This window comes from Fukomys damarensis, unplaced genomic scaffold (assembly GCF_012274545.1).
Source record: "Fukomys damarensis isolate Sample0158 unplaced genomic scaffold, DMR_v1.0_HiC HiC_scaffold_32, whole genome shotgun sequence".
NCBI classification, from domain to species: Eukaryota; Metazoa; Chordata; class Mammalia; order Rodentia; family Bathyergidae; genus Fukomys; species Fukomys damarensis.
In genome coordinates this window covers 32,696,941-32,710,965 of record NW_022900944.1, presented here as the reverse complement: position 1 = coordinate 32,710,965, position 14,025 = coordinate 32,696,941, and the positions used below count along the sequence as shown (strand labels likewise).

The 14,025-nt window shown below is 40.1% G+C and overlaps 1 protein-coding gene across 2 annotated transcripts in view; it reads right to left on the bottom strand.

The window, feature by feature from the left end:
• Positions 1-4,199: 4,199 nt before the first annotated feature.
• Positions 4,200-14,025, bottom strand: part of Zfp90 (ZFP90 zinc finger protein) — an 11,992-nt gene continuing 2,166 nt past the window's right edge. For both annotated transcript variants that reach the window (XM_033758011.1, XM_010612321.1), the window contains exons 3-5: positions 9,852-9,978; positions 9,469-9,564; positions 4,200-6,174 (exon numbers count right to left, since the gene is read on the bottom strand). In XM_033758011.1, coding sequence (XP_033613902.1) covers positions 4,514-6,174; positions 9,469-9,564; positions 9,852-9,978 — 1,884 coding nt within the window. In that variant the 3' untranslated portion in view covers positions 4,200-4,513. The remainder of the gene's footprint in view (positions 6,175-9,468; positions 9,565-9,851; positions 9,979-14,025) is intronic.

Below are 14,025 nucleotides of genomic sequence, written 5' to 3'. Positions count from 1 at the left end.
AGGAAGTAAAGGGCTAAAGGTGTAGGGAAAGTGGGAAGGGTGGGGGAAAGGTAATAAGGGAGAGGAAAAGAATATGAGAAACTGAAAAAATGGAAATAAAGTGTTTGTAAATGGGGAGGGGAGGAGGAGGTGAAGGGAGGGCAGGGACAAGGGGAAAAATGAGAAACAAGACCTATTATGTAAAGGTACAGAATCCCAATGATGAATGTAATTGTATTGTATACCTAGATTGTACCAATAACCTCAATAAAAAGAAAGAAAAAAAAAAGGAGACCAATTTAATTGAAGTAGAAGTTAGAAAAATCTTTTCTGAAGTGGATTTTGCATTTTAGTAGATAAGTAGGTTTTAACTACCTTTGTAAAAGCCCACTGAAACTGTGAGAAACCCAACATTACCGTCAGTGTGTGTAAGGTAATTTTTTTTTTAAACTGAAGTGTTCTAGATGCCCTGGTGAATATAGTGCTCACCCTGAGCCCTTCACCCAAACACATGGGAGTGAGGACACTGGTTTTATTCTGACAGCAATTCTGGCTGTCAATCCCACACTGGATAACTAGATATTGTTCTATCAAATTTGTTTTTGTTGTTGGTTTTTTAGGGGCTGATACCAGCAATTGGGCCCACGGCCTTGTAAATGCTTGGCATTTACAAGTCAGTGAGCTACATCTATAGCTCATTTATTTTGATTTAGGATTTTGCTGAGTTACCCAGGGTGGCCTTGAATATGCAATCCTTCTGCCTCAGCCTCCCAAGCAGCGGGGATTACGTGCCACCTACCTTATTCTTGTATCAGTCTCGTACCACCTGGTTATACTACCCAATATGCTGACTCTATAAAACCATCTTAGTTATTTTATCTCATTCTGATATTTTAAGAAAAAAAAATCAATAAAGGGGGGTGCATAAGAAGATAAAAGTATTCAATGTCATAATTATTAAAAAACCAGTAGCAAAACCAATCCAAGTAAAGGACTTAAAGAGCTCAAGAGACTATGTAGCAACATATTTATTTATGATACATATTTTAAGTATAATACAAGAGTTGACTGTATAGGCAAATATAAATAACTGATTTACCAAGATTGGGAAGATGTGGATGAAATCAAATTTACTGAAGTAGGAAAAACATTCAAAGGCTCTTCACCATTTTCTCTCTGCCTGGCTTCCAACCTAACCTGCTACCATATGCTCGCATCTACTTATCCCCAAGTGACAGCGATATGCACTTGATCAACCTAACGTGGCTCTGGTGATGACTGAATCAGAGGTTAAGAGCAAAGGCTTTGGAACCAGTCAACCACAGATTTAACACCTGAAATTGCCACAGGCAGCAAGACAATAGGCAAGTTATTTACTTCTCTAACAAAGATATAATACATTTATTAGGTCTATTTAATACAAGCAACAGAAATAAAAAATTAGCCGGGCGTGGTGGTGCATGCCTGTAATCCCAGCACTCGGGAGGCTGAGGCAGGAGGATCACTTCGAGTTCGAGACCAGCGGGCTACCTATGATATGCACTTGATCAACCTAACGTGGCTCTGGTGATGACTGAATCAGAGGTTAAGAGCAAAGGCTTTGGAACCAGTCAACCACAGATTTAACACCTGAAATTGCCACAGGCAGCAAGACAATAGGCAAGTTATTTACTTCTCTAACAAAGATATAATACATTTATTAGGTCTATTTAATACAAGCAACAGAAATAAAAAATTAGCCGGGCGTGGTGGTGCATGCCTGTAATCCCAGCACTCGGGAGGCTGAGGCAGGAGGATCACTTCGAGTTCGAGACCAGCCTGGGCTACCTAGTGAGTTCCAGATCAGTCTCACTACATAGTGAGACCCTGTCTCAAAAAACCAAAAAAATTAGCTTAAGCAAAATGGATAGTAGGGAACTCACTGAATCCCAGAGAACAGTAAAATTAAGCCAGACCCAAGGAAGCTCAGAAAATAGAAACTAGATACCCATTCTCTTCAATTATAATAGAACCCCAATCTCTAGTAATAAAATAGGCTCTAGGAAGCTCTAGGCCTCCACCTCTCCAGCCTAGTAGACCCCAAATTTTCCCTGATAGTTCTACTTTGAAAATTCTTGCAAAGGATTCTGATTGACTGAACCAGGTTACAATGACTATGCTTAGAAACATGCTGGTGCCCTGGGGACACTAACTAACTTCTGTTCCTTTGGCAGTACAGCAAGGACTGTTTCAAGAAGAAAACACTGGCCAAATACAAGAGCTACCATAGTACCTCTATCTAAGGGTAAAAAAACCTAAATGACAGAAGTGAAACAGTTAGAAAAATGCCATTCACCCAAGGAACAAAGAAATGGCAGCTATTATTAACTTACCTGGCTGTGAAGAACTTACCAGTTAATCTCACCTGCTTGTTATGCCATCCTTTAATCTTAGCCAAATTCTGAAAATTGAAAAAGACAAACTGACTCCTATTCAATTCAGAAGGCCATTTATTGAAAGAATACAATGATGTTACAAGGATACATTTCATGTAGTCCTAAAAGGCTGCCTTCCTCAGTGCAGAGTGCACGATTGCTGGTACTAGGAAAGCCTCTGCTCAGTAAGCCACACATTCATCGTGGCTCCCTCTCTGTCAATGAAGGTGTGCTGAGATTCTGAGTGGTGGTTAGGATCTAGGCCAGGCCACACACACACACACCAGGGGTCTCTTTTGGGTTTTGTGGAACCACAGTTTTATAAATTTCAGTAACAATGGTTCAGCTCTCAGTTGGTCTCAATTCAGGCCATCCCCTCCAAGTAGTTCACTACAGGGATTCCCAGTCAACAACAGGTTCCTGACAGGTTCTGTAGCCACTCAGTAGGGAAGGACGTAACTACAATTATCTGTTGTCAAACTATGTATCAGACCACATGAACATGGCTGTGACCTATGTGCTTAGTGTGGAGCATCATAAACAAGGCTTTCTTCCTAATGGCTAACATCTTGGAAGGACAGATCTGCTACGGAATACGCCATCCATCTGAAAGACTTATTAGGCTGTACATATCACATTTCAGCTCCCATGCATATTGATGTTTCCCCCCAATGATGAAGAATACTAGAGAGCTACCTCGTGCCATCCAAGATAAGAGGGCAGTGGATTCTACTATCTGGCATGCAAAGAAGCCAGCAGAAAAGGCTGATGATCAACATCATTCATATTACCCCTCCCTGAGGATCATTAGGGCTGGGAAAATTTAATGTGTGGAGGGGTGGATCTTGTGTGAAAGGGATCAATATTCACCATTGCTTCCAAATTTGTCTGTATTGTTGCTATTGGTGAACCAACAAAGTTCTGGAAATTCCTTAGGGTAACTGATGGGAAGCACTAGTGGACATTAAGGATTAAAGTGAGCCACTGAAATTTAAATTCATGCTTTACTGATGGAAAAGAACCATGGAGATAAAACAAGTTTTATTTTTTAGTGGATACATATTTCCTTCACGCATGGTATCAGCCTAAACATGCTGTTTTTCTAAACTGAGTCAAAGATAGAATTTATGGCAATGGGTAACTGAATTTATACTTCTCTATAACAAAACTAATTTAGGAAACAATTCACTTAGTTTTCTGTACTTTTCCCATTGATCTCATATAGGAAGGTTGGAGCAGTACTTTTTCATGGAAATGAAATTAAAAATACACTTTGAAAAAACTTCATAGTTCTATAAAACTAATACTGCAGAAAGTAAAATTATAACTGGGAAAGGGAAAAAGTCATTGGCAGATTACTAAAGTTTCTATTAACATTTTGGTTTGTAAGCATCCAACAAATATCCTTGAATGAGTCTGTGACAAATTTGTATACATTTTTCTGCCTTTTAGGAATTACAATGCATCCAACTCATGGTGCTTATTAAATGTCTGGGTATCTGACTTATTTAACGTTTACTTAAAAACCCTGTGAATTCCAAAATACCTTTTAGATAGCAATGCTTCAGGCCAAAGATCCACAAAACCTTTCTCCACCCAGCTGTGCCACAAGCTGTTCCACGTTGTGCAAACCACTTCAGATCTTTGGTTTTTGGTCCTCTTTGTCTGCATAATAAAGTGATTGGGTCAGCTGTGAATTCCTCAAGTTGGAATTGGTTTCCATGGAGAATTTCATGTAGAAGTTGAGAGCAAATGTTAAGCAATGTTTAAAACAAATTTTGGTCTTTACTTTGTAGGAATTTTTTTAAAAGGCTGTAGACTGAGACTTACACATCAAGTTGTCAAAAGTTGGTGATCTCCTGCATACCTATATTTGGAAGCTTTGTAAATGCCAATAAATAGGCATGCCATTTCCAAATGGCTACCTATGTTGTCTGTACATTTTATAAAAGCCTATAATCAGATATAAGAATGAGGATTTTAACTTATTAAAAATTGTTCAGTGGCACAATTTTCTCCACATACAACATACAAACACACATAATTATATCCTCAGAATTTCTCTCCAGTAAGAATCCTGATATTTAACTGGAACAGTATTTTCTACACATTCTTTAATTTTAGGGTTCCTGCAGTTTATTTCTTGCATGAATTCTCTGGTGTTTAGTAAGAGCTGAACTTCGACTAAAATTCTTCCCACATTCTTTACAAGAGTAAGGTTTTTCTCCAGTATGAATTCTTTGATGATCATGCAGGTTGGTTTTCTTCCGGAATGCACGCCCACATTCATTACATTCATAGGGCTTTTCTCCAGTATGAGTTCTCTCATGCTGAATAAGGGATGAACTCTGACTGAAAGCTTTTCCACAGTCAATACATTCATAGGGTTTCTCTCCAGTATGGGTTCTCTCATGCTGGGTAAGTGATGAGCGTCGACTGAAGGCCTCTCCACATTCATTACATTCATAGGGCTTCTCACCTGTATGAATCCTGTGATGTTCTATGAAACTTGTACTCCTTTTGAAAGCCTTTCCACATACATTACATTGATAGGGTTTCTCTCCAGGATGAGAAATAAATTGTTGATTAAAAGGCTGCTCACAATCATATGGATTCTCTCCAGTATGAATCCTCTGATGGTCAGTAAAGTCTGTAATGTGACTGAAGTCTTCCCCACAGTCATTACAATGGTAGGACTTTACCTCAGACAGTGCACTTTCATCTTGAGTAAGAGAACTGTGCTTAAAATCTAGGCTATAGTTATTGTTTTGGTAAGGTTTGCCTCTTTTATGAATCCTCATATGTTTATAAAGGGATGGGCTCTGACCAAAAGCCCTTCCACATATGCTACATTCAAAAGGTTTCTCTCCAGTGTGAGTCCTCTCATGTTGGACAAGTGAAGAACATCGACTAAAAGCTTTCCCACATTCCTTACACTGGAAGGGCTTCTCTCCACTATGTGTGACTTCATGTTGAGTAAGGGACGTACCATGCCTAAAGGATCTCCCACAAAGATTACATCGATAGGGCTTTTCTCCAGTGTGAATTCTCTGATGCTGAACAAGGGAGGAGCTGCGTTGGAAGGCTTTCCCACAGAGACTGCACTGATAGGGTTTCTCTCCCGTATGAGCATTCTCATGCTGACCTAGGGATGAGCTATGCCTGAAGGCTTTTCCACACACATTACACTCAAAGGGTTTTTCTCCAGTGTGAATCCTCTGATGCTCAGTAAGCTGTGTCTTCCAGAGGAAAGTTTTCCCACAGTCAGTACATTCATGGTGTTTCTTGCCAGGATAAATTCCCTGACCTGTACCATTAGGGAACGTGTCTTCTCCTTTATGAGTTTTCTCATGTTTAGTAAGTGATGATCTATGAATAAAGGCTTTTCTACATTTATTACATTTATAGGGCTTCTTTTTTGCAAGGATATTATTTTGATTAAGTAAGTCTGAATTATGTCCCAAATTGTTTCCAAGTGTTCCATATTCACTAGGCCTTATTCTTGAAGGAATATTCAGTTGTGGAATCAAATCTATGTTCAATCTAGAGTTTTCACCAAATTTATTTTGCTCAAAATTTTCCTCTGGGGTGGTTATTTTCTTCTGTGTAGATACTTCTGGCCCAAGATATCTCCTCCAATTTTCCTGGTGCCTCTGTAGCTGGCTACTAACATTCCAGGCATCTTGTAATGAGATATGTGAGAAATCATCTGTGCTAAGGAATACTTCAGATGTGCTGTGTTGCAGCCTTGATGATTTAGTTTCTGGCCTTGTCTTCCAGTCTGAAAAGAAATACAAAGTGCAAAAGTTCCCTATTCCTTCCTATTGAAACAAACTGCTACAAAAGCAATGAAAAAATGAGAGGGATAAATTATGCATGACTATGTTTTGAAATTAGTCCTATAGCCTGTGGCAAAGACCAAAATACAGGAAGGACTAGTACGGAAAGGTGACAGTGAAGACTGCAGATCCAGAGTATGCTGAAAGTCAAGAATGAGGAAAGCCCATATATGTAGGCTGGTTAGGGAACAAGGGTAGAAGTGAGCGTGAGGGTGTAGGCATAGATACAACTGGAATAGGATCACAGGGCATGTTGCAGGATCCTATCTAATTCCCGTACCTATTATCCAATTTATAAAATCCCCCAGAACCCCCACAAAATCTACCTTTTTAAAAAAATGTACTGGGGACTGAAACTTGGGCCCCTGCACTGAGCTGCATCCCCACCTCTTTTCATATTTTGAGAGAGTTTCACTAATTCACTGAGTTGCTCAGGCTGGGTTTAAACAGATTCTCTTGCAGCAGTTTCTCAGAGTTCTGGGATTACAGCTGTGTACCAGGAGGCCACTTTATCTTCAAAGTAACTTCTGAGTTGCCAGGTCTTTAAATACTGCAGAGAAAATCTGCAGCCATTGATCTAACCAAAAATATTATATTTGGAGATCAAGGACTATACAAACTCAGAAAAATGTTTCAGGTGACATCTTTTCTTTTACAACTATAGCTGTGGTTTCAGTCTGAGCTTTTGATTCTACACTCATCACCTCTCTTAACCTGAAGGATTTATTTCAGTCTGATTAATAAATGTGCCTCTAAGTCTGTTTTTAACCTCAGAATATTAATACCAGATAATTAATTTATTTCTAGGATCTAAGAATGGTAACCTTAAGACCTGAAGGGTAAGAAGCTTTCTTGAACAATGGAAATGTCACCTATCAATAGGAATTTGAGTTAGAAGGAGAAAGCATTTGTCAAAACCAACTAAATGGTACATATAAGAGGTGTATTTTTCATTGTATGCACCATATTCTTAAAGAAATCAACTATAAAAATACTAAATAGTAATGATGTGTGTAGAAGAGAAATGTACTGTTGTTGCCAACCTCCTTGGCAATGTATCAACAAGTAAAATGGTTTGATGGACAGATGAAATGGTATGTGATAATGCAAACTGTAAACAGCAAATGTAACAATCTTGGTGGCATGTATATGGTGTCCTCTGTATTTTTTTCCAACTTTTTTATGTATTTGAAAATTTTTATAAAATGCTCTAAGGGGAAAAAAACAATGAAGGGACCCTAACCCCCACCAAAGTCCTTACTCTGAAAAAAAAACCAATTTTATGTGTCTGTTTTTTGGTGCTGGGGATTGAACTCAGGACCTTGCTCTTGGGAGGAAGGCAACGGAACCACTGAGCTAAATCCCGGGCCCCTAAAAAGAATCAATTTCAAGCTCATAGGGCAGAGAATGCTTTGTCTTTTTGTTTGTTTGGTTTGGTTTCTGTGGCACCAGGGATTGATCTTAGACAAGTTCTCTACCACTGAGCTATATCTCCAGTCCATTTTATTTCAAGACAGAGTCTCACTACGTTCCTTATGCTGGCTTTGAATTTGTGATCTTCCTGCCTCAGTCACCCATGTAGCTGGGATCACAGGCCTGTGCTGCTGTGCATGGCTATATTTTTTTAAGAATCTTTCTCAGTAGGTCATTCAAAAAAGTTTGTCAAATGAAAAGAATGAGAAAATGTCCCCCCAGCCAGATGCCATACCAAATCAATTTCTGACTGTGTTCTGCATACAAAATATATAAAAATATAACTGAGTTTGAGTTTGTATAGTAGAGATGTTACGACTGGTATTTCTCATCAGGGAAGAAATAAATATATTAATATATTTTAGGTTTCATGGATTAGATAAGATTTTTGAACTCAAAGAATAGATGGCTTTGGACAGGAAGACTGTCATGAGGGAAAGTATATGTTATTTCCAGGAAAACAAATAAAAGATGTTCAACCTAAGAAGACCTTTCTTTTAGCACAAATAAAAGGTAATTCTGAAAGATCTAACAGACCTTTAAATCAAGGATTTTCTATTTCTTATAATGAGGTACAGGGAGTAATAGCAAGGTTTTTTTCAGAAGCAGGTGATTTATGCAGATAAAATATTAAAATCCAATTATTTTCTATCAACTGGAGAATTTAAAAAAAAGGTGGCATATCCATACCATGGAATATTACTCAGCAGTAAAAAGGAACAAATCACTGATATATGCTATAACATGAATCAACCTTGAAAACATGTTAAGTGAAAAAAGCCAGTCACATGTTATATGATTCAGTTAATACAAAATGTCCAAAGGGACAAATCCACAGAGACATAAAGTAGATGAACGGTTGCCAGGGGCTGGGAGAAGTGGGGGATTGGGTGTGACTCTTAATTGGCCTGGGTGATGAAAATGTTCAGATGTTTTGCATGACATAGGGAATAACACAGTGATGATGTATGCACAACTCTGTGATACACACGCAAAAACAATGACATGTATACTTCAGAAGAGTGACTCTTCTTGCAAGCGCAAGGTCCCGAGTTTGATCCCTGGTACTAAAAAAAAAAAAAAGAAGAGTGACTCTTGCTTGGTGGCACACACTTGTAACCCCAGTGCTTAGGAGGCTGAGGCAGGAGGATTATGAGCTCAAGGCAAGTTTGGGCTACACAGAGATTTCAAGGCCAGCATGAAATATATAGTGAGACCCTCTATCAAAGGAGAGGGGGGAGGAGGAGAAGGAGGAAACAGGCTGTCTCTTATGTGAATTATACCTGGATAAAACCTTAATTTAAAAACTAGCCAATATAGATTTAAAAACAAAGAATGAGTAATTTCATCTGGAAGGGATATCAGGCTGTAATGTTTCCTACAAGTTGGGGCCATCCAACAGTGAAAGCACCAAGACAAAACAAGGAGAAGACATGGGAGTTCACGTCTGAATAAGAAAAGGCCTCTCTCCATAATGAAAGGAATCTGAGGACACCAGCGAAGAAAATAACCCAGCAAGATAAGATAAGCAAAAATGGTATTCTGAGCCAGGGCAAAGGCTACTTTTAGAGAAGAAAAAGGGGTAAGTGTTTCTCTAAGACCTACCGACAACAGAGCACTCTCCTGGAGAAGAGAGGCATGGAGAGCTGTCACTCAGAAAATGGGTCCAGCTTCCTTGGCAGGTCTAGGAGCTCCCCAGCCAGCTGCTTCAAGAGGCACTACCTCAAGCTACGTCACTGTCTGCATGATTCCTACTCATTTACCTGGACAGAAAGGTCTTTGGATTTCTCCCTCTGATATCCATGGCTCTTCTCCTTGCTCCAATTTGAAGATCACCTCTGGTTTGGAAACTTGATATCCTGCTCGTGGGTAAATACACAAGAGTGTTTGTGCAAGTGGACAAAGAACCTTCCTACAAGTCAGTACTAGTCTTGGTCCTCGGGAACTCTGAAGGAAAAGAAAGGTGCAACTTAAGGAGTCATGCAAAATGGCTATATCCAGTTCCGCAAAATAAAGACCTATCATCTAAAGCGCAGGCACAAAACCCCAGAAGGCTAGTTCCCAAAGACATGGACAGGCTTTAGCCCCTGGGCACCCTGCTCACAGTTACCTAGGCTATGAGCACAGCGAGGGAAATGGACCTTACCAAGAGAAACCAGGTGGCTATAGTTCTCCAGCATCACATCCCTGTACAAGCTTCTCTGGGAGGAGTCCACGTGGTGCCATTCTTCCCGGGTGAAATCCACAGCCACATCTTTGAATGTCACCGATTCCTGCAGGATCACAATCTTGCTCAACAACATCAATGTTCCCAAGGCAATACTAGAAACATACTGCGGGATCTATCAGAAGCAGTGATCATGTGCTTGCTCTCCTGAGCGGGCAGTGTTGGGTTATATATGCTAGTCATCCACACAATGTTGTAAAGGATCTAGTGTATCTGTTCAGAAGTCACGAGGGGCAATTTGTCTTACAAACCTGCATCCCCACTTATCTGCCTTCCTGGCTGCTTCCAAGCCAAGCTTTTTTACACAGTCACTAATTCCTCACTGCCTAAAACCCAGACTTGGTGGGGAGTGAAAATTGATAGCCCTTTGTTTCCAAAACAAATCCATCCCCAGAAATAATCACTCTTAATATTTTGGTTTATACACTTAAAAATCTCTTGTTCAAGTTTTACACACACATACACACACACACCCTACTCAGACTTGTTTTATGAAACAATCATATACTGTTCTACAATTTGCTTTTTATATTTGACTATGTATCCTGGAGATCCTTCCATAGTGGATACATAATTTCACCTTATTGTTTTACAGTCATCCATTACAGTTGTATCACAAGATACCTACTACCTAAAACTAACAGCATCTCACTATACTAAGAAGAAATTCAAGCTCTCTTGCCACTAATTTCAGAATGGCTAGTGCCAAGCATGTTGAGACTGTCCGGATTATCTGGGCAACTTTTAAAAATTGTCCATGAATGAGGGGCTCTACAAGGCATCTTTTAAAAGTTCCTCAGGGTTGGGCGTGGTGGTACACACCTGTAATCCCAGCACCCAGGTGGCTGAGGCAGGAGGATTTCCAAGAGTCCCAGGCCAGCCTCAGCTACACAGTGAGTTCAAGGCCAGCCTGAACTGCATATTGAGACTCTGTCTCAAAAAAAAAAACAAAAAACAAAATTCGTCAGGTGGATCAAGATATTATATAGAACAACAGAGAAGATTTACTGAACATTCACTATAGGCTAGGCACTGAGCTCAGTCACTGTGTGCGCTCTCTTTATATTTCCTCACTGAAGTCTATTGCCACCCCACAGGAAGCACTGGTTTTGAAGTGTGACCCTGGTCAAGAACCACTGCTTAGCACACAACAAGCACTCCAAAATCATCTGATGAGGGAATGTTGAATAGTTCTTGCTGAAGGGAAACAAGGAGTGGTTCTGAGGGTAAAATAGGTACGAGTTAGAGCCAGGCATAGTGGTACATACCTGTAATCACAGTACTCTGGGAGGCGGAGACAGGAGGATCCCAAGTTTAAGCCTTGCTTGGGCAATGTAGAGAAAACCTGTCTCAAAATTTAAAAGGCTAAGGCCAGGGCCAGTGCTAAGGCCCTAGATTCAGTCCCCAGTAAAACACACACACACACACACACACACACACACACACACACACACACACACGACTGTAAATTTTGTTATTTTATGTATATTTTACCACAATTAAAAAAAATAAAAACAAAAAAGATATTGAAGCTAAAAAGAAGTCTATAATAAGCTGGTGTATGGTCCATATTTGTAGTCTCAGCTACTTGGGAGCTGAGGCAGGAGGATCACACATTTGAAATCAACCTAAGCAACTTAGACATTCCAAAATAAAAAGAGCTGAGGATACAGCTCAGTAGTAGAGCACTTGCCTAGCATGTGTGAGCACTGGTTCAATTTCCCAGACTATAAGAAAAACAATCTAAAACAAAAGTTAAAGGAAAAAAAAGTATTTTTAGATATATATTATATATACCCTCATAGTAAGGTCTATTTTAATAAAATAATAGTAATACAAGACAACAGTCAAGAAAATATTCTAACTTTTGAAATCAGTCTCAATGGAATAGGTTTAGATAATCTTAACATTAAGGACAAAATTTTTAAAAAACTCTTCCGTGCAAGGGACACTGCTTTATGAAATTATTTTATCACAAAATTAGAGTTACTGTAACTGGAAAATATAATTTCTACCATATTAGGAACAGAAAGTATAAATTTGATGCTGGGGGTTAAGTGCTTCTGAATGTCCATTCATACAATACTCACTTATATTTACTCTGGAGCAACGGAAAAAGAAGTTGGACAACCCTGCCCTAGAGGTGCTCGAAGCCTGGTCCAGAGACAAGTGTGTAAGCATGCCATCCCACAGGATGTGAGAACAGTGCTGTCACAGGCTCTCCGGGAAAGGAGAAGGGCTTGTGACCTTACTCTAGGGAAGATACGTCCAAGTGAGGCTTAAACACCAGCTCTGTTCAGCTTCGGAAGAGGCTGGGAAAGAGGATCTCTGCATGAAGGTGCTCTGATATTCTTGATCACAAACATCCTGGCCTGATTCAACAAGAGGCTTGGTTTCCCCCGGTGACCCAGGAGCATTATGTCTGAATGTGGGTGACCCGAGCCAAGTTTTACAAGTTTTACTGGGTCTTTTCTTTGAGATGATCTAACCACAGAGCCCTCAGGATCTGAAGTCAACAGAGACCAGGCTTTGACCCCTCCCCATTTCCTCCCCATCAAGGAAAAATACCATGAGACCGGGTCTTCATGGAAAATGCCATTCTCCTCCCTAACTAAAAATGCAGTACAGGTGTAATAAAAAAAAAGGCAACAAGAATGCAGAGCGTTTACACAAATGTAGCTGCCAACAATACTAACGTAGCTGCTAACAATCCCATTGATGCCAATGACTCTAAGAACGTGTCCCATCTCTTCCATCGCTGTCTTCTCCTCTACTTCAGGCAGAGCCACTGCAGCTCTTTATCAACTGCTCACCAAAACACCTCTCATCAAACACCTCTCCAAATGAGCTCCAACTTTCAAATATTCCCCTACGATTCAACATGCATGGTAATCTCTGTATCTAACAAAAAGTCACACTAGTTTCTTACCCAAAACTATCAGCTCAAGCTGCCTCCCTGCAGCTCCTTGAATGTACCAGACATACTGATACTTTCCCTATTCCCACCATGATCTTCCCCTGACATCTGCATCTGTGACTCCTTCGGCTCTTGTCAAGTCTGCTCAGATGTCACCATCTCAGTAAGAATAAGGTTCCAGTAACCTGACCATTCTGTTTAAAACTGCACCCTCATCACAAGCTCTCCACCTACCCGCTCCATCTCTTTTAGCTTTCTTTTTCTCTTAAAGCTATAGTCTTTTAGGATACCCTAAAATGTATGTATTGAATTCTTCTGTCTCTTGTTTCTAGAATACAAGTGCCATGAGGGCATCCTTATGAATTTTGTTCACTGAAGTTCCCCAGGTGCCTAGACAATTTCTTGGCACATAATAATGTCTCAATGACTTGTCTCTTAAAGGAATGAATGAGTGAGTTACAAGGCCAAAAAGAAACAAATCCAAACTCCTTTCTACCTACTGTCAGCAACCCATACCACCTGCTGACAGAGAGGACAATGGTTTTCTGAAAATGCCCCCACATCTTCTTGTCTCTCAACCCTCCTGACACAGAAAAGTCAGCTCTTCATTCTTATTTATTTAGACTCTACACTTATTCAAAGGACTGATTCATGCCCCCTCTCTGAACTCAGAGGAGCTCTGCAGTACACTTCTGCCTGTTCACCCCCACTGAACTGTCAGCCAGGGTAACAGTCACATGAATCATTATTCAGTTTTGCATTTCCTTCAGGACCATGCTTAGAGAAGAACTACCGATAAAGGAAATTTTGACCTAAAAACTCCCACTTGTAGGGCAGGTGTTCTGTTTTGTCCTTCATCTCTGATGGACACCTGCAGCTTGTGTTAGATAACTTAAAAGAACCATCAGGTGATTCCAGAGCAATGTAACTGAGTCAGAAGAGTGCTTAGCAAGCATGGCTGTAAAAGTGAAGTTTAATGTGGTCCCTAAAAATCACTGCTCAAAACACATATCCACTTTCACCATTAAAAAAGGCAACAGAAGCCGGGAGTGGTGGCGCACACCTGTAATCCCAGCACTCACGAGGCTGAGGCAGGAGGATCGCTATGAGTTCAAGACCAGCCTGGGCTACATAGTGAGTTCCAGGTCAGTCTCAACTATATAGTGAGGCCCTGTC